Genomic DNA, 24,999 nt, shown 5'->3' with positions numbered 1-24,999 from the left:
CTTTTGCATCGATTGTCCAATTTTCCTCAAACTTTCACTGATGTGTTCTACTAATATTGTTGCATTTTTTCAATCCTTATGTTTATGAAGGTGAACTTGTCCTTTAATCACCAACCAAGGAGCAATGTGAGATACCTCTTTCAGTTCTCTCACAGTTCCCAGGTGTTGATAATAATACACTTTGACATCATGATCTCATTCAATCTTGTCTTAAAACTAAAACTGTTATTTTTTTATATTATTTATTTTTATTATTTTATTATTTATTGTCATTAAAGAACCCATTAATTGGATGTTTGGCAGCGACATCAGCCCCAAATTTGCAGAATTCTCAGGCTACAGATGCATATATTAGTCCTGCAATTGATTTTATTGCAACCACATCTGGTGATGTTCAGCACTTTCTCAGGGGTTAGAGGACGATTATTTGCCATAGAAACAGAATGAAGACATGAAGACTTGCTTGATCATCACCCGTTGAAGACCTATGGCTTTGTTGCCAGGCCAGAGACAGTTGTAGGTAACTTGGATGGTATCAGAGATGACATCCGACCAGCGTCTGCACCAACCTGTTTTGAGATCAAAGCTTTCAAGTTACGGGAGGGAAATCTAGGCTTGTGGGATTTCAGATGCATTGATGGCAGGTTGTTCAAGGGGGCATTTCATGGAGCGTTTGGTCAGATCTTTTCTTTTTGACAAACTGTTATAAGCTACTAAAATTCTAGCATCTGATTGGCTGAGAGCAACTTTGTCAGACAAATTTGTCAGACAAAACGCTTCATGAAATGCCCCCATACTGTCGTGTTTAGAAGGTCAGGGTATGCGTTGACGGCACTGGTGACACTTGCCATCCTTTCCTTCCAGCGTGAGGGAGAGTGATCAAGTGCCAGTGAAGGAGGGTAGACTTCCTCAGCCTATGCTTGGAAGGCTTGCCACAGAGGGCTACCGTGAACATAGCATTGGTAAGATGGAAGGCATGGGTCTGATGATAATCTAATAAAGGTTGGGGCAAAGTCTCCAGAAGGAGAAGTACTCCTCTATTGTCTTCAGATGGGTCAGTACTCGGCTGATGTCATCCAAGGACTTTCTATGAGACGTAAAATCAAGATCATCTGCAAACTTCCTACGTGAAGTGAATGTTATGTCACCATGTAAAAAGAGCTCTAGTGGAGTTAGTTTACAGCCACCATTAAGGAGGCCATCACAGTCCTAACACAGCTGGTCTAGTTACCTACATGTAGAGCAATCCTGAATCTGCAAGTGCTGAAGATTAAAGACAAGCAGTGTGAAGTTGTTATAACACTGCTTTCAGAATGAGGCAGCATTCTACAGATCTCAGAGTCTCCCTTGACATCATATACGCAAACACATTCACTCCGAAAAAAAGATGGTGGTAAAATTCATCTACCATAAATAATTCATCTGGGTTAACATGAAAAACTTTTGGGCATTGTTTTCATTTCAAAGATTTGATAACAGGAAGTGAGATGGTCCCTTTTTTCCACTTTCCCCTGCCTCATGTTTCTTCTCGGATGAGGGGACTGAAAAGTTTGTATAATATCGCTTTTAGACAATGTAGAACAGGACAGGTAATTGGAAATTTCATTTTTGTTATCATTTAGGATTCAGCCTTTTAATTAAATAAATTAGAGTGAATATTATGATGTTGAACATCTCAAGGCAAGTAGGTATCAAATGTTCATAATATGTAATGATTCCCATCAATTCAAGCTTTGGTGGACTTTTCCAAATTCCTAGGGAAAAATTCAGATTGAGGTAGCAAATTTGGATGTTTGCATCAAAAAATAAAACAGTTTTTGTTACTAACAACCTTCTGATTTATAATCAGCACAAAAATTGATAAACAGTGTACCTCAGTGACAGAAATAAAAGAAAATTTGTTTACTTCCATGTACACTTTGCCGTTCATATTGTGCAAGGGTATATGAGTGGGATCCATTTTGAAGTTTTGGATAAAGAAGAATATAATAAGCCTAAAAACAATAGATTTTCTGTTTGTTTGCTTGTTTGTTTGCTTGTTTTGCTAGTGGCACTCATCACACTTGCATTGCACATGCAAAACTTGATAAAATCATAGGTATGTGACTGAAAATTCGTCTTCTATTTCTATGCATATTTTTTGCCATTCATATAGTACATGAGTATAGGAGTGGCGGCCATTTTGAATTGAAAATAAGCTTGAAATATTAAATGTACCTCTTCAAATGAAAAATTTTGTGCATGTGCAAGTAGAATTACTCAAGGAACAAACATTTTTAAAAACTTTGATGGAATAATTGGTCATAAAATCGACATAACTGGGATTATAATGGCCAAATTAGCATATCTGGTGGCCATTTTGGATTTTTGCATTTTGCCAAAAATGCTCAAGGTTACGCGAGTGGCATCAATTGGATTTGGAATCAGCACCCTCGAATTGACAAGAAACCATAAAAAAACATTGTGAAAAACAAGGTTATGTGCACTTTCTATGGAGCCTAGCCTGGACTATTATGGTGAACTTGTCCTTTGAACTATTGATATCTCTGCAAAGGGTTTAGAGTTTTTTTATGGATCTTGTTTATCAATCAATTTAAGCAGAGAAATAGGAAATAATGTCATGTCAGTATCAGAGAATAAGTCACTCCCAACTTTTTTGGCTCCTTTTATTTTAGCAAGTCTCGCACGCTGTGAATCCCAAGACATCATTTTCTAAATTGGACTTTGTTTCAAGTTTTGATATTAAGATATATTTTATGTGTTTGGAATATTTGCCAGGGACTGAGTATCCTCTGTCACTGCTTACAGAGAGAAGTCTTCTGCACCTAACGTATGATCATGGAGAGAGTGATACTCATCAGGCAGGTACGATATCTGCATTCAGTCACATGCTTGAGGCAGTCAAGTTTGGCAAGGAAGGTGAGTGATAATTGCTCCTTTGTAGTAGAGTGCAATGTCCTGGGTGTCTCAACTAAAGGAAGCAAAGTGTGTTTAATGCTGTGAATTAAATGGATGGTTCACAGATTTTAATAGAATTTAAGAATTCCTGTGTATAACTGAATTCTCAGCTTATACTTTTTTATGCCTCTGCCACAACGTGTCACCAGAGGCATTATGTTTTCGGGTTGTCCGTCCCTCCGTCCTTCCGCCTGTAATCAATTTTGTGGACAGCGTAACTAAAAAAACATTTCGGGTATCCTAATGAAACTTGATAGGGCCTATCTATATGTACATGAATGAGTGGGCGAAGTTGTGCCTACTTTTGAGTGCACATGCTCGCCAGAGGCATTATGTTTTCGGGTTGTCCGTCCCTCCGTCCTTCCGCCTGTAATCAATTTTGTGGACAGCGTAACTAAAAAAACATTTCGGGTATCCTAATGAAACTTGATAGGGCCTATCTATATGTACACGAATGAGTGGGCGAAGTTGTGCCTACTTTTGAGTGCACATGCTCAAGGTCAAAAGCTCAAAATTTTACTGTATCCCCCATATCTATGCAATGCCGAAGGTATTTTTTTTGTATGCCTCCGCCACGAAGTGGTGCCGGAGGCATGTATGTTTTCGGGTTGTCCGTCCGTAATGAATTTTGTGGACAGCGTAACTGAAAAACATTTGGAGATATCCTAATGAATCTTGGCATGTATGTGTATTAAGGGGTGAAGTTGTGCCTATCAACTTTTGGGTGCACATGCTCAAGGTCAAAGGTCAAATACGTAAAATTTCACTATTTCCACCATATCTATGCAATGCCTAAAGATATTTTGTTGAAACTTAGTGTATACATGTATTACCCAATTAAGATTCTCTGGTGAAAGTTTGGGGTCATGAGGTCAAAGGTCAGAGGTCAAAAGGTCAAGTAAAAATATTAAAACTTTTTTTTCCGTACCTTGGAAATTGTTCAAGGTATCTTCATGGAACACATGTACTGACTGGCAGTGATTATCTAGAGAATTTAGGGTTCATGGGGTCAAAGGTCAGGGGTCAAAGGTCAAGGGCAACACTTCAAAATTTTACTATTTCCCTCATATTAATGCAATGCCGGCAGGATTATTTTTTTTTTTACTCTTGGTGTATGCATGTGTAACCTAATAGAGATTCTCTGGAAACTTTCTTCTCTTTTTTTTTTTGCCTCAAAGGTCAAAAGGTCAAAGATCAAGGGAAAGTGCTGAACTAATTTTTTCCTCCATTTCTCTTGAAACTTACTACATATTTATGCATGTTCTGCCTGACAGTGATTATCCGCTGAATTTAGGGTCAAAGGCCAGATGAAAATGTTAACAATGTACTTTTCAATACAGAAATTGCACTTTTTCTCCATACCTTGAAAATTACTCGATGCATAAACTAATGAATGGGTCAAAGTCAAGTTAAAGTCCTTAAATCCCCAAATACATGCTTTCCTATTCATCCAATTAAACCTAGGTCAAGGAAGGTGAACATTCAACACATTCGTGACAAACTTATCATTTTGATATTTTGCCAATTTTGTGAAAATTTCCCCTTACCTCAACTACGGAATACTGGCATGGGGTAACACGACCCAGTCTTTGCTAGACTCGCTCTTTCTCTTACAAAAGCACGCTATTAGAATAATTAATAAGACTGGGTATCTATCTCATACAGATGAATTTTTCCTTAAGAACAAAATTTTGAAATTGTCAGATTTGTTTTATTACAATTTAGGGATATTCATGTACAAATTATCCAAAAATGATCTTCCTGATATTTTTTTGCATATGTTTAAAAGAAATTACTCTATTCATAACTATCCCACCCGCCAACGTGACGATTATCACCTACCACGTACCCGAACCATTTTTGCGAAAAAAACAATTATGTATGCAGGGCCGAAGTACTGGAACGATCTCCCCATAGAACTCGCAGGTTGTTTGTCTTAATTTGTCGACCTTCAAATACAAATTAAGACATAATTTATTGAATAATTACATTGCGCAAGTCCATTGAAATTTCCTTCTTTCTTGTTTATGTGCCTTTACCTGCTGTGTTGGTTGTTGTTATTCAAATCAGCTAAGCCTCTCTGTTTGCGCTCTTAAATTCCTTCACACCAGTACCCCTTTTGATACCCTAAGACTTCGGAACACGTGAACAGCTGGCTTGTTGTATTCCCCTTAGTGCTATACTGGCTGGTAATTCTAATTCTAATTAATTCCAAATTTTCTTTGAATGTTAGTTCTTGTATGTTCACTCTTTAGGTTTCCCGTATCTCCTCCGAGGACTCGCATGTCGAGTTGTTCTCTTTTCACCGTTATTCAAATCATACTACTACACTATTGTCAACATTGTTAAATCAACTGTTCTTACATCTGCAGTATGTGGTTGTCTGTATATCACTATTAATGTATTGAGAAGATTCTGTTAGTGCACCAGGTATTTTTGCCTTTCATTTTTGTTTCTCTTTATTTTGGTCCTACGTTGCATCCGTGCTCCTCATATTTACACTCTGTTCAGAATTTGGGACCTACGCTTAACAAGCTCGCTTTTAAGTAGGTTCCGTCATATTTCTTTAGCGTTATACATAGAACCAAACGTACGATGATTGACCACTATATGTTTTATATTCTTACATTAATTTACTGTACATCCAAGCCGGATATTATGATTCACTATGTTTTTATTATATTTGCTGTACATTCCTTCATTGAGAAGTATGAAAATAAATTGAAATTGAAATTGAAATTGAAAAAATGTAATTACACATTGTCCATATGTACTATAGACCTATTACGAGAATCATGCATTATGGCGGAGGCATAACAGTCGCCTTAGCGACATTTCTAGTTTAAAGGGATGGTACAGTATTGGTGGAGATGAGAATTGGGCTTTTAACTTTTTGTGAGATACCAAGAAAACACTTATGATATAGTACAGAGCATACCAATTTAAGAGGAATTCAAAGTTTATTTGATGAAAATTGGGTTGGCAATGACTGAAACATCCAAAAACAAAGTAAAACAAAGCGATCGTCATAAAGTGTGGGTCCCACACTTTATTAGAATCGCCTTTTTTTGGATGTCTCAGCCATTTCAAAACCAATTTTCATCAAATAAATGTTAAATTCCTCATAGAATTACATGCTCTTTCATATTTCATAAGAGGTTTCTCATTATCTCATGAAAAAATGTTAGAAACCTGAAATTAGGTCTCAACCAAAACTATACGACCCCTTTAACTTAGTGTATACATGTACTACCAAATAAAGATTCTCCAGAGAGAGTTTTTGGTCATGAGGTCAAAGGTCAGGTGAAAATTTTAAAACTTTACTTTTTTTCCTCCATATTTTGCAAAATTATGGTGTAAGGTATCTTCATGGAACTTAGTACATATGCATGTACTGATTCGCAGTGATTATTTAGGGAATTATGGGGTCATGGGTCAAAGGTCATGGTTCAAAGGTCAAGATCAACTCCTTAAAATTTTCACTATTTCCCTCATAAATGTTTATACAATACCTGCAGGATTTTTCTCGACACTTTATACATATAACATGCACTACCCAATAGAGATTGTCAAAAGGTGAAAGGTCAAGTGAAAGTGCTAAATTTTACTTCTTCCTCCATATCTTGAAAATGACTCAAGGTATCATTATGAATGCATGTTCTGTCTAACAGTGATCCTCTTGGGAATTTTAGGGTCATGGAGTCAAAGGTCAAGGGTCAAAGGCTGGGTAAAAATGCAAAAATTTTGCTATTTAATACTGAAATTATACTTTTTCTCCATACCTTGAAAATTGCTCAATGCATAAACTTATGAAAAGGTCATAAATCGAGTAGAAATCCTCAAATCCCCAAATACCTGCACTCTTAGACTGTATAGCCATTCATCCAATAAAACCTACGATGTAGTTCGAGGAAAGTGAACATTCAACACATTTGTGACAAACCTGTTATTTTAATATTTTGCCAGTTATGTGAAACTGTCATCACACATTGTACTATGGACCTATTGGGAGAACCCTGCATTATGGCGGAGGCATACCAGTCGCCATTGCGTCATTTTTAGTTTAATCTGCTTTGCTTTAAGAGGTCAAAATGGGAATGAACGAAGATAAAATTTAATGAAGTATGCGTGGATTGTAACAGTCAACCCAATTTGATGCCGATCAGATGCTGATCTAAGATGATTAGCGGTGTCTGACCAATCACTGATCATAGGAAAAAATCAGATGTATCAGCAACCAAGGTCTAAAACATCACCAAGCAAAAAAAAACAAAACAAAAAACTCACAAAGCCAAAAAAAAAGGAGACCCAATGAGAAAATGCTCTTGTGCACAATGCACCACTTATGCACAAACTATGTTTGGCAATCACTCTCACTCAAAGCTAAAGCCCCTGTTCCACTATGCCGTTCTCGCTACGATTATTTTCTCAGGTCGCGAAGGATCGGGTAAAACCTGAGCCGATCTGGACACAGTACGATGTTAGAACGCTCTAAGTACGCCGCAGTTACGACTACCAAGTGCTTGCTACGCTCTTACTACGATGATCGGGAATGAGATGTTACGATCTCTGCCGCTGCCGGTGCGCTTTGGAACGATGTAGCTATGCTGTCAGTGCGATGTTGCCGATGTTATCCGATTGATGCATGCTGTATCTACGCTCTGAATGATCTATACGATCTTATCACGCTGTTACCCCGTTCAGAGGGCTGAAAAGTGCCCGATGTGCCCCGATGTACCCCGATTCGACTGTCGATCTGCAGTCAGTCAACTTATTAGCATGCAGAACCGAAGAAATATACTGTGGACCTCGAAGAGGCTCCTCAACTCACGGTTCTTTTGCAGCAATGCATTATTACAAACAAAGACGTGCTGATTTTTCCAAGGCTCTTTCTTAATGTCCTTGCTTTTATAGTCCGTCTTCCTCCAGTTGTAGATGATTTCATATTCTTCAAAATTCTGCTATGTCCTCCTCCTCCTCTGTCAGCATTTCGTGCAGTCTCTCTTTCTTCCCTTTTGGGTAGCTGCTTCGCTGCTTTCTTCTCTTCTTTTTCTTCATCTCTTCTTTTTCGTCGAAAATTACAGCTAAAATTACTTCCCGTTCTTGTGCCGATGTTACTACGCTCAGAAAGACCTTGTTACGCTCATCCCGCTGCGTTTACGCCGTCACTACGCTCTCCCCGCTGCATATATGCTGTCACTACGCTCTCCCCGCTTGCCGTACAATTAAAAATAGGTCAATTTTGATCAGGGAGATCGGGAAGAAATTTTGAACCGGTTCAAAATTTCTTCCCGATCTGAAAAAATGCCCACTCCAACCCCGACCTCCACACGCTGCTGCTACGATGCTTCCGATCCCCGTATGCTTTTGCCGCTCTCTTCCGATCTGCTAGATCAGGACAGATCGGGGTGCAGATCGTGATAGTGGAACGGGGGCTTAAATTTCAAGTCCAATCCATTGAGTTCTGTAGTATTGTGCTACCTTATTTCACTCCCCTGTGTGTACACAACACCATCTTCTCCTAATAGATCTTTTAGATCAAATTGTTGGACCGCGTGGTGCCATGCGCTTGTGTGAGCTTCATCACACTTCCCTGCAAAAGGAAAAAAAGGAAATGTGATTCCTCCAACCCAACTCTTTCTGTGACCTTGTCCTAAAATGGGGTCAAACTGAACAGACAGCAGTCACATGTAAATCAAATTGTGGAAAAATAGCATGGTTGTATTAAAATCAAGGAAAGTGTGCGAAGAGTTTATCTATTGCAATTTATTTGTCAATCCATTGCTTTCATTTTGTTGAGTAAACAGGTCTGCTGCAAGTGTTTTGTTTTTTTGTTCATTAATCTAAAAATAGAAAAGGGTTTGTTAATCCTAACACATGTAGCCTTATTTTCTGAAGGTTTGTAAACTGCAAATGAAATGAAGTTCATCATGCTGAAAGTTCCTTAATCTGAATAGGAGACAAGGTTCGTTATTCCAAAGGTTTTTACGAATCATGTGAAACTGTTGTCTGATACTGTCAAGATGTACTACAGAACTATGGGAGAATGATACAATATTGTGGAGACATATTAGACGCCATAGCAACATTTCTTGTTAAGTTTTTAGCTCACGTGAGCCAAAGGCTTGAATGAACTATTGTGATCGCTCTTCGTTCGGCATGCGGCGTGCATCATCCATTTTTACCTAAACTTGGCAGGTAGCATCCAGAGGGGAATGTGATCTCAATTTGTTCAGATTGGCACCATGCCCTACCTAGGGGGCCCCAGGGGGCCGAAACCTCCAAAATTAAGGAATCTTAACCCGTTGAGGACGGACTGATTTTGCTACAACACGTATTTCCCATAGACACCGTCCTGCCCGAGTATACTCGGAACTCCGTCCTCAATGGGTTAAAAAATCTTCTTCTCTAGAACAAGAAGTGATGGAGCTAAATTGATACTATGAGTTAGTACATTGATGACTGTAGTCTTAGTTAATACTATGAGTTAATGTATCAATGACTTTTGTTTCAAGTTTGTTCATGGCGGAATCAGGGGTGTTCCCATTGGGACCCAGGGGAGAGGGGTGGGATGGGTCCAGATGGGGACTTAAATTGTGCCTGTTCATATTCTTCTTGAAAACCCCTCTATGAATTTTCACCAAACTTAGCAGGTAGCATTTCTAGGGGGTTTGGATCTCAGTTTGTTCAACTGGGCGCCATGCTCCCCTTTGGGGCCCCTATAGGGGACCCAATCCTCCCTCACCCCCCCCCCCCCAATTAAGGAATATTAACAAATCTTCTCTAGAAATAGAAGTGATGAGTGAAGTTTAATAATACCATGAGTTTGTACATTGATGACTGTAGTTCCAAGTTTGTGAATGTCAGATCCAGGGGTGCCCCCCCCCCCCCCCTTGGAGTCATGGGGGGGGGGGGGATGGGCGATCCAAATGCGGGCTTAAATTGTACACTTTCATCTTCTTTTTGAATGCATGGGAGGTAAAGTTGCGATACTCAGGTAAGCGCGAGACCCTGGGTCTCTTGCTTAGCATTTGTAGTGGCCACTAAATGTATACCTGATATATCTTTTTTGGCTTTCCTATAATTTAAAACAAAAGAAAAACACCCAAGCCAATGTTCTCGGATCCAGCAACTTCATTCCAAGTGGGTCTAGATAGGCATTCAGTTGCACAACCTCCAATACTATGTGTCCCCTCCTACCATCTCCCTCTGTCTCAGAAAGAGTTTCTCCATCTTCCTGCAAGTCAAGGGCTGGTACAGATCCCCCCTCCCCATCTGATTGGCTTCACAAGCTCTATGTGTGATTTAATTATTGAAAAGTACTTGGGCCTTCCCAAAATTGACAAATCTCTGTGCGATTAAAAAACAAGATGGACTAGTCAAAAATTTCTGTAGGCTAGTCAAAAATTATGCGGACTAGCCAGAATTGAATCTAACTAGTCATCCTGGCTAGTTAAGAAAAAAAAAGTTAGGCATGACCCCTGGATTTAAATGTAAATTGAAAGAGTGTACAAAAACAAAAATGACTTTAAGTAGACTAGACAATTAACCAATTCTTTCAATCAGTTAATATCTTTGTCCAAATACATGTAAGTCTTGAACACTAGTGACATGTAATGTGTATGCATGATCAGCTTACCTTGTCGACATGGAATCTCGCTGTTATTTGCAAAAACGTATACATGTGTATAACTAGAATAGGCACATATCTATAACTGCTCTTGCAGAGCAGAACTTACGGATGTTCCTCAGTTAAAGTGAAGTCCATGTCATTTTCTTCAAACTCTCCAAACCATAACTTTGACTCATCGAAAACCCAAATATGCTAATAAAACCACAGGTTCGTGGGCTTCTTTTTCTTCTACGGGACTTTGACGCATATGACATTCTGCAGTCCAGTACCAAAATGATAGCGTTACTGGATCAAGTCCATGATAGGCAACAAAATCTGCAATGGCAAATTCAAATCCCCATAATTCTTTCAAAATCCGTTTTATTTTCTCCAAATTTGCAAGAATTGTAGAGAAAGGTACCCAAAATGAGGAAAAAGTTTTAAAGTTGGGGTTTACACTCTCATTCTTGAGCAAGCTGCGCCCTCACTCGGCAGAAACCACCAAAATCTCTCAAATCCTTGTCGGGAACATTTTCTGTTTGGTAGGTCTAAAGGAGAAGGTTAAAAAAACTTATGCTGTACAATCAAAACTCATGTTTTGAATTTGAAAGTTTTGAACTCATGGGCGGTGAGTTGGCTCAGTCAGTAGTGCATCTGCCTCACAATCATGCGGCCCGGGTTCGAACCCGAGTCTGGACTGAGCAATGTTGTGTGTAAGCATACCGTCCCTTCTAGCAAGAGGCAAAACACTCTGTCCCAAGGATAGGACATAGAATGGAGGTCCCGTGTATGAGAGAGTAACAACTCATGCACGTAAAAGATCCCGCTTCATTTATTCATCGCAAAGAGCAGGGTGTCTAACGCGGTGAAGTGGTCCCACCTCACATCCAACTGGACCCCATGGAAGACCAGCTTTAACGTAGCTGAATATGGGCTATCCAGCCATCTTCTCAGATGGAAATGAACAATCAAACAAACAAAATGTGATTTTTATGAAACTTGACAAGATTGTAGATGGAGGGCTACTTAATGCAGATAAGTTGGTAAAATGAGTGGTTCGTGTGCTCGTCTCTGTGCTAGCAGCGCTCCCATGCTGCGGAAATCATTGTAAGACCTCAAGATTTGGTCATAAACCTATCCAGGGATGGCTTGATCGGGTGGGTTCAAGAATCTCATGCTGGACATTCAAAATCCATGTAATTTTCATGAAACTTGACAAAATTGTAGAAGAAGGTTACTTATTGCAGAAACACAATAAAAATGGGTGGTTCGTATGCTCATTTTTGTGCTGGCCAGAAGTAGTAGAGCTAAGTTAATACTATGAGTTAGTACATTGATGACTGTAGTTCAAGTTTGTTCATGGCGGAATCATGAGTGCCCCCCTTGGGACCCAGGGGAGGGGGATGGGAAGGAGTCCTAATGGGGCCTAAATTATACATTTTCATCTTCTTCTTGAGAACCCCATGACTGATTCTCACCAAACTTGACAGGTAGTATCCCTAGAGGGTTAGGATCTCAATTTCTTCAAATGGACACCATGCCCTACCCAGGGGGGCCCCAGGGGGCCTAAACCCCCAAATTAAGAAATCTTTTAAAAATCTTCTTCTCTAGAATCAGAAGTGGTAGAGCTATCAAAGTTAATACTATGAGTTAGTACATTGATGACTGTAGTTTCAAGTTTGTTCATGGCAGAATCAGGGGTGCCCCCCCCCCCCCCTCGGGACCCAGGGGAGGGGGTGGGAAGGGGTCCTAATGGGGCCTAAATGGTACATTTTCATCTTCTTCTTGAGAACCACATGACTGATTTTCACCAAACTTGGCAGGTAGTATCCCTAGGGGGTTAGGATCTCAATTTATTCAAATGGGCACCATGCCCCACCCATGGGGCCCCAGGGAGACCCCAATCCCCAAAATTAAGGAATATTAAAATATTGGGGCCCCTATAGTATATTTTCCTCTTCTACTTGAGAATGCCTGGCAAATTTTGGTAGAGCTGTGAATGGTCAAATTTTGGTAGAGCTGTGAATAATTTAGATTAGTGACTGCGTGAAAGGTGAACTTGCGGTACTCAGGTGAGCGCAAGAAACCCCGGGTCTCTTTTTACACAAAATTTGGTAATCAAAATTATATCTGAACAGTAAAAGTGCTAAATACATGTCTGGTAATAGCTTTCGTGCCCTTGTGTTTTGTAACCAAAAATAAAAAAATATTAATGACAGGTTTAGATATAACTTATATTTTCACAAAGATACTCAGATAGTTTTTAGCTGTTAAACTGAAAGATTAAAAAGTGTGCAATATGTTTTGTATTTTTGTTGTTGTTTTTTTAATACCTAGTCTAGTAGACTAATATAGTGCCCGACTTGATCATGTTGACAAACAGATAATGAACTGCATGTCACAAAACAGATATACGGAATGAAAATGGAAACAGCTCAGTTCCACTTCCAAGCTTCAATTCCATCGATCAGTGCTGTGCTGCCATTACCATGTAATATGCGGCTCAGACCGCTGAACTGTGCGTAGTGGGTAATACGTATAGTTGGCACGCGGGCCGAGCGAGGCCACCCAGCGCGGCTGCGGTGGGAAGCTGTCGGATGTCCATACATACGCACTACACTCTAGCTCAATCTACTAGTATCTCAGCTCAGCTCATCACTGACCAACCTGTGCAGCAAGGATGGGCACAAACATACGGCCAAAAAAAAAAAAGTTGTATTGGCGTAACATGAGATTTTCAAAAAGGGTCGGTCGGGCGGATTTTTTTTTTTTTTTTTTTTTTTTGCTACCTGCATTTTACGTGTAAAACTCGTGCTCAGCTCAGTAAACAGTTACAACTGCTGTACCGAATGTGCTGTGTTCATCTATTCTACAAATCATTTATGAGGCCGATATTACTGGAATTATACCCCTTCACAGAATTTAAAGATGTTGAAATCCCTATCCTGAATGTTTTCACTTCATATTTTACTATTTTGACTTAGATAAGATAGATGCAAATTGACCCATATGTACGATCTTTTCATCCAACACGGCGATCTCTATTACAGTCTCACATATACAGATTCGTGTAAGTTCTCCACACAAGAAACCTATGGCAAAACTGTGCACAATACATTGCAGTCTGAATGCTAAGTACATGTATACACTGAATAAATCTTGTTAGAGTACACGTCCGTGTTGGAAACAGATGACGTACTGGTCAAGCGAGGCTTATGCCATGCGCTAGATCTCTCCCTCGTACATCTGATATCCTCAGAGCCGTTTCCACTTCCAATGCGATCGTGATCGCAATCAACAAGATATTTGATATCGATAGCAAAAAAAAATAATAAAAAAACATGGGGTCGGCGGAATTTTTAGGGTCGGGCGGGTTACGCAAATACAACAATTTTTTTTTTCCAAACTGAGGAACATCCTTAAAATGTGCAGAGCACAAGTGCCAAATTGGTATAGAGATATGATCGGATTTATTGATGTACTGTCAGTTTCAGGGGCTATCATGGTGAACTATGGCTGTTTTTTGTGTTATCTAGCTGTACATGTACATAGATTTGATTTCCTGGGTCAATATTGGTGCACTTTAAACACTGCCTTCCTTAGTGCTTGGCTGATAAGTCATTTGGTCATTATGTCAACAAGCCTTGTGAAAGGACATGCATATAGTGTCAAGAAGTTGTTAAGTCAGCTTTGCTTGACATTTTCATTACCAAGGTGTGATCTTACTGATTATATAGATTCCATGTTTTGACAGTTATTAATCATTGCTTAAAATGTGTCCTTAATTGTCTGGGTTTGAATAATGTTTCTTGATATCTGTGAAAGTAATGGGCTAAAAGTTGGGGATTATTTATTTTCCCATTTCTCAAAGCAGTAATTGTATTGGCACTAATAGGGCAACAAAGTATGTAAGTATGCAATGTCCCCACTTGTTTATATTTTACTGTTTTAGTCTTATACTAAATGCTGAATGTTTGATAATAATCACAGTTCACAATACTTGATAATGCATTCATCTTAAGTAGATATTCATCAGCTTCATAGTTTCCTTATGTCTGTTATGTCTCTTTTGCCAATAGAGCAATCCTACCTGCTTGCAGAGTTTGCCAGACGGTGTTCCCCCTGTACAACAATGAGCCTTTCCATCTTCTCTCAGTACATGTGTGAGAATGGACTCCCACCAGCCTCCTGTCCAAATTTATTCAGGTATGAATTCAACATTTTCCGGATTCAAAAGTGTACAATGTACATTATGTATATTTTTGTCATCATCACTGTATTGAAGTTAATCAAACAACAGCAAAGGAAACATTTTCAGACATAATGCAATAGAAATAACAAAATCACTACATTAATATGTTGCAGAAGACAAGACATAAAATGAACATGCAGGGCAAATGAGAATAAGCCATAGAGTAGACATAGAAACCTCAATAAATTATAAACTTCTGTTTTGATCTCAACTCAGAAAAGCATCCTCCCAAAATAAACAAAATGAATTTCAAATTCAAAGTATAACTTGTGATATCACAGTCTGATCTTAGCAATATTGCCGGTATATTTACTGTGCCAAAGAATTAACCTAATATCCAAATGGGAATATGAAGCTTTTGAAAAAAATACTCACTAGTGAGATTCATTACTGTTTGGATGCAGAAAATATAAAACATGTATACCCCATCAAGTAGGCGTACGACAACTCATCTCATACCCACACATTCACATGTCAACCTACGAGCAGAGTTCCCGCATGTGTGTATTTCAGCTAATACAATCTTGTCAAGGCTCCTAAAGAAGGCATACAGTGTAGGATGCCGAAAATTTGAATCTAATATACTCATGCTTTATAGGCCAAAAATGCATTACCAGTTTGTATCTTCATTTCTTCGTGGAGCCAATACGTGAAATCTCAACAGTGTTATAAATATATAAAACACACATATATATATACAATGTATAGAAAAGATGACGGAGTAGAGTACTAATGCATTTTCGTCCAACAGTGCTATTTATTCAAACCAAATTTTCGACGCATACATGCATCTTCTTCAGGGTCAACAGGAATGATTATGAAGATAAACAAGATGACTTTATTCTCTCTCTCTCTCTCTATATATATATATACACAAGTGGTAGTCATAAGAATGTTTCTGGCAACACGTGTGTGGTATTAGCATGCGCACTTGCAGTCATTTGTATGCTTTGTATGCAAATTGATTTTAAGCATGTACATGTAAGTGAAAGTGTTAGCAGGAGGCTATTAAATATTTGTGTAAGGCTTAAAACTGCATATGGGCAGTCTAATTATTGGTGTCTGTACTGGACAAATTGTTGAGAAAAATAAGGCCTTATAACCTTATAACGATAGTGTTGAATACTTCTGAATTGTTACTGCTTATAAAAGTTGTACTCGTCAAGCCACGAGAGTTCTCAATTAAGTCCAACCTGAAAGCTTCTATTAAGCATTATAGCATGTAGTTCAGCGAGTTTTCTTTCGTCTGCTGTTTCATATCCACCTCCAAAGAGGCAGATCTTGAGGTCCCGCAGAGAGTGGTCTGCTTCATGGAAATGTTCAGCTACAGGGAAACCAGTGCGATGTTGTCTAATTGTGTACCTGTGGTTGTTGAATCTTGCTCTGAATTTAGTGCTGGTTTGCCCAATGTAAGCCACATTGGGGCATTTTGAGCAGAGAAAGCAGCAGAGGATGTTACTCAAATCGCAGTTGCGGTTAGGTGGATGTATAGTAAAACCAGATGAGAGACTTACGGAGTTATCCGTAATGATATGCAGGCAAATTTGGCAGCATGGTTTTTCAAAGATCTTCCAGAATGCTGGTCAGTTAACACTGTCGAATGCCTTAGTGAAATCAACAAATACAGCATATTTATTTAGGCATTTGTTGCTCCTTGCATTTCTCTTGGATTTGATGGGTAGTGAACAGCATGTCAGTGGTATTCCTTCCTTTGACAACGACAGCCACATTGTGACTCAATATATAGCCCAACTTAACTGGAAATGTTTTGCTCGGGTGATTGACGAGTCCCCCTCCCCCCTCCCCCAACCTAGCGAGATAATGACAAGACAATGAAACAATACTCTTCATGCTTGTTAAGTGAACTGCTTCCCGCCCAAGCCAACTTTGAACACAGGGTATTCTTTCTTATTCAAGAGTAATGAAGGAGCGAACGTTCGGCTCTGAACTTAAGTCCAATTATCATCATGAGTTCATGCCGCCGTTTAGTGAGCTATAATTCAGCTTTGGTGAACTGTTCAATGTCTGCATTGTTTAAGCATTGTTTAGATTAATCCGCCCACGTGTGGTGATCAACATGCCCATTGATCACTCTTCCCATTGCAGCTGGCTTAATAGCATGCATTGTCACCCAAACTAGTCGGCATCACTTGAAAAGGGAGAAAAGCGGGGGGGGGGGGGGGGGGGAGGGGGGTGTGCGTGAGTCCCCTTGAAACGACTTCACGTCAGCAATAAACGATGTAAATTTTTCGCCATTATCTTAAAACACCGCTCTTGCATCATGTTATAAAGATGTCCAATCAGAACCCGGCCCTTTCTGTGGCTGAAGAGAGCAAGAGTATATAAAGTGACACGGACATTAGACAAAGTTTATCATTGCTTCGATATTCTGCTTCGCATCAATTGGTCTTTTAGCGTTCATTCCGTTTTTGTTGATAGCATTCAGCATAGACGAATGGGTCGAATGTCTGAGTCTGTTCGACGACATGTAGTATATATAGCTACACAGGGACTGAAGCCAACGGAGATAGTGAAAGTGCTCCAGGCCAAAGATGTGACAGTGACTCGTGAGTCTGTCTCTCACTTCCTGTCGAGGTATCAGAAGACCGGACGAATTCCATCCAAGCCACCGACACGCAAGCCATCAAAGCTGGATCCATTCCTCAAGCTAATAGACCAATTATACGAAAACGACGACGAACTGACGGCAGTCGATCTTCAGCGTATCCTCAAGGATGTCGCCAAAGTCGAAGCCTCGGTTACAACTCTAAAGCGGTTGCGTCGACAACTGGGCTGGAGAAGTTGCAAGGCGCGATACTGCCAAATGGTTCGCATTGCGAATAGAGCAAAGAGACTGGACTTCTGCCGGGAGCTGCAGGCATCGAACGAATCCTTTGATGACGTCATCTTTACAGATGAATCAACAATTCAACTGAACAGCAACGGGAGCATCTGCTTTACCAAGGAAGGTCGCGACTGTCCCATGAGGGCTACCCTAAAGCACCCCGGGAAACTTCACGTGTGGGCGGGGATATCGAGGCGTGGCCCAACCAATCTTCTCGTCTTCAGTGGTATCATGGACTCCACCTTCTACGTCCAGAGTATCCTGAACGACACGCTCCTCCCATTCATCAGGGAGGTGTACCCTGATCACCACCATCTACAACAAGACAACGACCCCAAGCATTGCTCGAATCTCGCCAAGCAGTGGTTCCTGGAAAATAGAGTGACTTGGTGGAAGACGCCTGCTGAGAGTCCCGATCTCAACCCTATCGAGATGGTGTGGCACCAGCTTAAGACCTTCCTGCGACAACACGTGCGTCCAACAACTCTGGGCGAACTCTCCGAAGGCATCAAGCGGTTCTGGGTGCAAGAGATGATGACACCACTGTGTAACCGGTACATCGACCATCTGTACAAAGTCATCCCTGTCGTGATGGAGCGCGAGGGCAAAGCGTCTGGCCACTAAGGACTCTCTTCGATCTTTTTCACCGACAGCACCATCGACCACTCCCACCACTGAAGTTGTTTTTATACCCCCGCCAAACGAAGTTTGAAGGGGGTATACAGGAATCAGCGGACGGTCGGGCGGGCGGGCGGGCGGTCGGTCGGGCGGTCGGGCGGTCGGTCCGTTGCAAATCTTGCGTCGCGAACTACTTCCTCAGTTTTCAACCGATTCCCATAAAACTTTGCACAGATGTGTGCCTTGGGTTGTAGATGTGCAAGACGTATTTTTTGACAGTACCCAAAAGTATGTTGCCATGGTAACGGCATATTATGGGCAAAAATGGGTACAAATCTTGCGTCGCGAACTCCTCCCACAGTTTTTGATCAATTTTTATGAATTTAGGTACAGATGTTCATCTGAATATGTTAATGTGCAAGACACATATTTCCGCAGTGGCAAAAAGTGCGTTGCCATGGTAACGGCATGTTATTGGTAAAATATAGGGCAAAATGCTTCATGGCAAAACTGCTTCATCAGTGTTTTTCCAATTCTCATGGAATTCATATTGAATGTTTGTCTTTGGATATAGGTCAGCATGACACATTTCTTGACAGTGACAAAAAGTATGTTGCCATGGTAACAGCTCACATATTATGAGCCAAAATGATGGAAAATTTTGTGTTGCAAACTACTTCCTCAGTTTTTGCCCAATTTCCATGAAACTTGGTACAGATGTGTGCCTTTGGTTGTAGATGTGCAAGACGCATTTTTTGACAGTACCCGAAAGTACGTTGCCACGGTAACGGCATATTAATGGCAGAAGATCAAGGAAAGATCTTGCGGATTTAACTACTTCCTCAGTTTTTTGACCAAAGCTTATGAAATGTGGCACACACCTTGATCTTGGTGGGAAGATGTGGAAGACATATTTTTCGGATGTGTCGGAAGCTGCGTTGCCATGGCAATGGCATATAAATGGCAGAAGATCAAGGAAAGATCTTGCGGATTGAACTACTTCCTCTGTATTCGACTGAAGCTCATGAAATGTGGCACACACATTGGTCTTGGTGGGAAGATGTGCAAGACATATTTTTTGGACGTGTCGGAAGCTGCGTTGCCATGGTAACGGCATATTAATGGCGGAAGGTCAAGGAAAGATCTTGTGGATTGAACTACTTCCTCAGTTTTTGACAAAAGGTTATGAAATGTGGCACACACAATAGTCTTGGTGGGAAGATATGCAAGACATATTTTTCGGACTTGTCGGAAGCTGCGTTGCCATGGTAACGGCATTTAAATGGCAGAAGATCAAGGAAAGATCATTCCTTGGGTAAGACTGTCGTCACGGGGCGGGGGTATTAATCACCTTAGGTGATATTTCTAGTTTTTTCAGACTTTGTGACATTGCATGATCGCATGTGTATTCTTTTTTTTTTAATGAAAATGTTTGTAAATGATGTTTTATTCATTTCGTCGATTCATTGCAATGCTTCCAATGTACAATCTCTGTTGAATTACAGATTAAAAATGTACACATCTGAACTGAGACAGAAAAAAGTGCCTACTGGTCGATTATTTGAGTTTGATCACGGTTTACAATTGTGAGATTGCTTGTGTGTCTGCATGAGTGTGTGTTTTGTGTGTGTGCTTGAGTGTGTGCTTGTGTGTGTGCTTGTGTTTGTATTTCGCCAATAATTTTATAATTAAATGAGGTTGGAAATAAGAGCGAGTGAGATGTGTCTTTCTTTCTTTCTTTTTTTCTTTTTCTTTCTTATATTATGTGTCTTTCTTTCTTTCTTTCTTTCTTATATTATGTGTCTTTCTTTCTTTCTTTCTTATATTATGTGTCTTTTATATTATATCTTTCTTTCTTTTCATCTTATATCAAACGAACACTACATCGTTGTGCTATAAGAAACACTGCGTACATGTCTTAACTAATGTTGCCCTTGTGATAAGTCAGCCTGCAAAAAAAAATAAATAAATAAATAAATCATAATAAAGTGAAAGCCAACGCAAAAAACATGAACGTTCGGACACACACACACACACACACACACGCACACACACACAACTTAGTATAACATCTATGCAAATGCCAAAGGGATGTTGTATACCAGTAATTATGTGTAGTAGTATTTCTGGGATTTGATCCCCAATGATATTAAAATGTCAAACATCATGAGATAAGGAAAAAATATTTGTAGAGAAAACCAGATTATCGGCAAGCATTAAAATATCTTGCCAAATGCTTGGAGAGATCTACTGAACATAAAGATAACAACTAAGTAAAACAAAGCGATAAACAACTTTCAAACACTTATTTGAAGAAATCCTATTGCATACCAACACTCATCGCTATCGAAGAAAATTCGTCTATATTCCATTACAATGTGTGTCAAAATATGTTCTGTGGTGACGAAGACGAGTGATATATGTTGACAGTAAGAGAAGCAGAAGAAACTGTCTGCCGTTTTTCTGTTCGCGGTAATGCCGTACCTGCAGGTAAGTCGAGTGGTGACCATGCACAGAACTCTACACACATACATCTTTGGTGGTGACTCGCTGCATGTGCGCAGCATGCTCCACGTGTACACATAGTTACATAGACTCGACGTAATACAGATAGAATTGAAAAAAGTCAGTAACGCGCAGTCCAGAGTATTTAAAAACACCCACTTTACCAAGAAAACATCCTGCGATGGCAAGGTGCCAGACTTGGGGAAGGGGGAGGGGGCAGATGAGAAAGAGACTACACTATGAATTAAACGAAAGAAACCGTGCGTACTGGCGCATTTGTGGAGGCCATAAACTGTCTGGGCCTGGGGAGTGAACACGGAAAGGATGTTTAATTAAAGATACCTCAAGTCGAAGCCCCAGGGCAGGGCGAAGACCCAGCCAGGATAACAAACGTTATGATTCTTTATTTCTGTCATTTATCTTGCCTCAAATGAGGCTATTTCTTATCTGAAATGTCTGTACTAACCGATTAAAAAAAAAGTAAACGATAACTTATTTGCCTTCTTCTCCATTCTATAGGGATTGTGAGTTGTCCCGCCCATTGTTCGATTGAAGATAGGGGGAAAAAATGTTGACTACTGTTTAAGGTTCTCTGAAAACTCTTTATTCTGAAGGTTCTTTAAGCCATTAAAGAATAAAGTCAATCTGAAAACGAATGACAAATCGTTTTCAGATTAACAATTTTTTTTTTTCAGAATTTAATGCTGCAATTAGTGCATTGACGAACCCCTATTGTATTTTCAGAAAGAAAAACAATCTTGATCAGCACAGGGATTTTGCGTGTTTCGAATTCGACATAAATCATCAGAATACGATTTTTTTTTTTAAATTCTTTAGGGAATTACAAATACTGTGCACACAAGAAATTAAACGAAACGAAGAAATAAATTTGCGTGTTCCGGAATATTATTTTCACATCAGCAAACATTACGTGGGGTACTATGAAAATGCCCTCCCCCCCCCAAAAAAAAAAACCAACAGCAAACAACAAAAAACAAACAAACAAAACAAAACAAAACAAACAAACATACTAACTTAGTCTCATTTAGTTGCCTTGAATATTCTAGGTTCCTTCTGTGTTTTTTTGTTTTTTGTTTTTAATTATCACTCGCTTTCCTACTAAGAAATAAACAATGTCAAACTAAGAAACGTTGGTCCAAAAGTTTGTTTATCCTTGTATAAAAACAAGGCTCCATATTCCAAAGTTCCGACAACTAAATTAATCACACCTATGGAATCACAAAACGTTCTTGCATTTTCGGCCGGATTATGAATCATGACATCATTTGACTTTTACAAACATCTACATGTGGTGTTTAGAGAAATCTTGTTTTTTCAGAATATTTCATTTTTCATATTTTCATAGCGAACCTTAGGTTGGTAAAACGAATATGACCCCCCCCCCAAAAAAAAAAAGGCAATGTCAAGCGCAACTGCTGAAGAAAAGAAAAGATATTGAACGACCAAATAACGGAGAAACAAATCCTTTTATCTTTTTTTTTCCTATTTTTGGCGGTTAATTTTCTTTTTTATACGCACTTGGTCGTATGTGCACGCACTGTTAATAAAACCATTTTGTTTTTGGTCGGCATTCTACAATATTAATTCCTTCTTTTACGGCACAAAAAATCAACACATTGACTCACCAACATAACAAATGTTACAAACTATGAAGGGAAAAAAAAGATGACAATATTTATATACTCTAGTATAAGAGACAAATCGTGAGCAGAGGATTCCATCTTTCAATTTTCCTCTCCCTGTTCACTCTCACTCGTACTTGGCTCACCCTACTCTTTCCCCCTTCCCCACCCTCGTCCCGATCACAAGAGTGATTAAAAAAAAAACAACAACAACAACAACAAAGCCACACACAAAAAAAACAAACAAAAACAGCAAACTACATGTACCAGCAAATACTAGGTCTCATGTTAAAAGTTGCGGAAAGTTGATTGAAGCAACGATTAGCGGACAATGTTGATATTTGAATATAATATTATGCACAAGCGGATGACGTCCGTGAGTCTATTTTTACTTCATAATGAGCAACAATTGTGTCTGAGTGATGGTTAAGTTGACAAGTAGGCCAACACTAGTGTAGCAACTGATGTCATGAATTGTTTAAATAATCAATCCGGGGACTCATTTCCGCTGGTTTATGTAATGAATATCAGACGATGTCGAGGGTTTTATAAAGTCATTGATTCACGGACGATGTCGAAATTCATAAACGCACAATGTCGATGTTTGAATAATTTGCGCAACAGCGGACGGGTTCATCTAATACAATAAATATCGGACAATGTCAAGGTTTTTATCAAATCAATGACTCGCAGACGATGTCGAAGACTAATTATATTTGTGATAAGAAAATGATATCGATGTTTGATTATTTTACGCAACAACGGACAAGGTTCGCAGGTCGAGCAACAATGTACGAGCGATGATTATAAGAATAGGGGCCTAACAATGAAGTAGCGATTAGTGTCAGAAAATTGATGGACTATATGTAAGCGGATTTCTTTAATTGATAACTACATACATAGGGGATGATTTCATAGTGTATTACATAAATAAAGCCAATATGGAAGGTTGGTCGAAGGAATAATTAAGGAATAATCAAATGTTGATTTCACTATTAAATAAGCAGACGATGTCAATGTTTTAACATTTATGCAGTAGCGGATGATGTCCGCAAATCGATTTTCTGGTTACAGCTCGTTAAGGAGCAATGATACCTCAGCGATGATTTAGTTGCTAAGGGTGTGATTTCACGGAGCACGCGAACCATTTGCAAATTAAAGGACGCGAATGACAAAATGCAACATTCGGAAAAGTTTTTCTCCGAATGTGTTCCGACTATGAAGCCGAAAACTATTCTTGCACAATTTGTGCGAAGTTCCCACGACATATGTGCAAATGTTGTGTGTATCATTGCTAATAAGTACAGCATGTTATGTACACGAAGAACACGCGACGGAAATGCGAACAAAAAAAAATTCAATAATCGTGGGAGAAAATGTACCTAATGAGAGGTGGAAGCTCTCTTTGAGTTGGAGTTTTTTTTTTCTTTCCTGTATTTCTCCTTACTTTTTCTCTCATTGTACTATTGTGTGTGTGCCAACAGTTTTTTTTTTTTTTCTAGGACCTTTCTCCATTAGTAAAGCATTTGATTTTTTTTTTCTTCAGTTTCTTCAACACATAATCTCTAGTGTCAAATATAATTTTGGCATACTTCAGATTCTGCGATTCTTTTTAAATCAAACATTTCTTTCTCTTTGTTAGTCTTTCATTTCTTTTCTACTATATAGTAGTTATTGATTGTTTGATGTTTAGATGTATGCTCCAATTTTGATTTGTAGAAAACGTAGGTCATACATCCCACAAACATGCGCTAAACGTTCGCGAGAATGTCTCAAAAGGTACGCGAACAGTTTGCGATTACGTCGTAAAATGATCGGAAAAACATTGCAGATTTCGCGTAACATACACGAGACATTCTCCAAAGTTTCGGAGTCTGTTTGGGGTTTCACGAACATTTTGCAAACATCTCGCGTGTCTTGCAAAGGTCTTGTGCATATGACGAGGCTTTAAAGACACTTTCAAGAACAATATTCACGAGCAAATCACGATCAAGTGTGCGGAAAAGGCTCGCAAAATATTTTAAACTTTTTTGAAATTCTCACGTAAGTAAAAAAAGACGTTCGCGAACAATTGACAATGCTTCCGAACCCTCGCGTTCGCTTGTCGATCTTTTGCAGACTAACATACGAATGCTGGATTTTGCCATTCTCGTCCTTCACAAGTCGTTCGCGTGCTCCATGAAATCACACCCAAAGTAGTAACTAACAATCGTATAATTCATTCTGGGGCTCGTGTCTGCGTGTTCATCAAATTAGGGCTATACCTAGCGGACGATGTCAAAGTTGTGAATGATAATCAGTGATTCATCTTCTCCGATCCAATGTAGAAGAGTGAGGAAAATTGATTAGAGACCAATGTCGGATGATTATTACGAATTACAAATTAAAGTTTGATATTATTAGTTTAGACAAGCGGGCAATGTCCATGTTTTAATGTAAGCAACATCGGACATCTACGAGTATTAATGATACTAGCAAACCATCCGCGGGTTGATAGCACGGAGATTTGATTCTAAATATACATCCAATGCTGCATATGAGCGCCTGGAGCGCTCGGGCAAATGCG

The 24,999-nt window shown here is 39.4% G+C and overlaps 1 protein-coding gene across 4 annotated transcripts in view; it reads left to right on the top strand.

Moving 5' to 3' along the window:
- The window catches only part of LOC139730519 (uncharacterized), a 312,627-nt gene that overhangs the window by 99,034 nt on the left and 188,594 nt on the right, over positions 1-24,999 (top strand). For 2 of the 4 annotated variants that reach the window (XM_071641365.1, XM_071641367.1), the window contains exons 4-5: positions 2,779-2,919; positions 14,650-14,776. In XM_071641365.1, the coding sequence (XP_071497466.1) occupies positions 2,779-2,919; positions 14,650-14,776 (268 nt within the window). Of the gene's footprint in view, positions 1-331; positions 963-2,778; positions 2,920-14,649; positions 14,777-24,999 lie in introns of those variants that run through there. The other 2 variants (XM_071641368.1, XM_071641366.1) reach the window with 2 other exon arrangements.

The sequence above is a fragment of the Diadema antillarum genome, unplaced genomic scaffold (genome assembly GCF_040938485.1).
Source record: "Diadema antillarum isolate AM-2024a unplaced genomic scaffold, OU_Dant_1.0 seq00000320_RagTag, whole genome shotgun sequence".
NCBI lineage: Eukaryota > Metazoa > Echinodermata > Echinoidea > Diadematoida > Diadematidae > Diadema > Diadema antillarum.
Note: the sequence above shows the minus strand (reverse complement) of the source record. Positions and strands in the feature narration are given on the sequence as shown.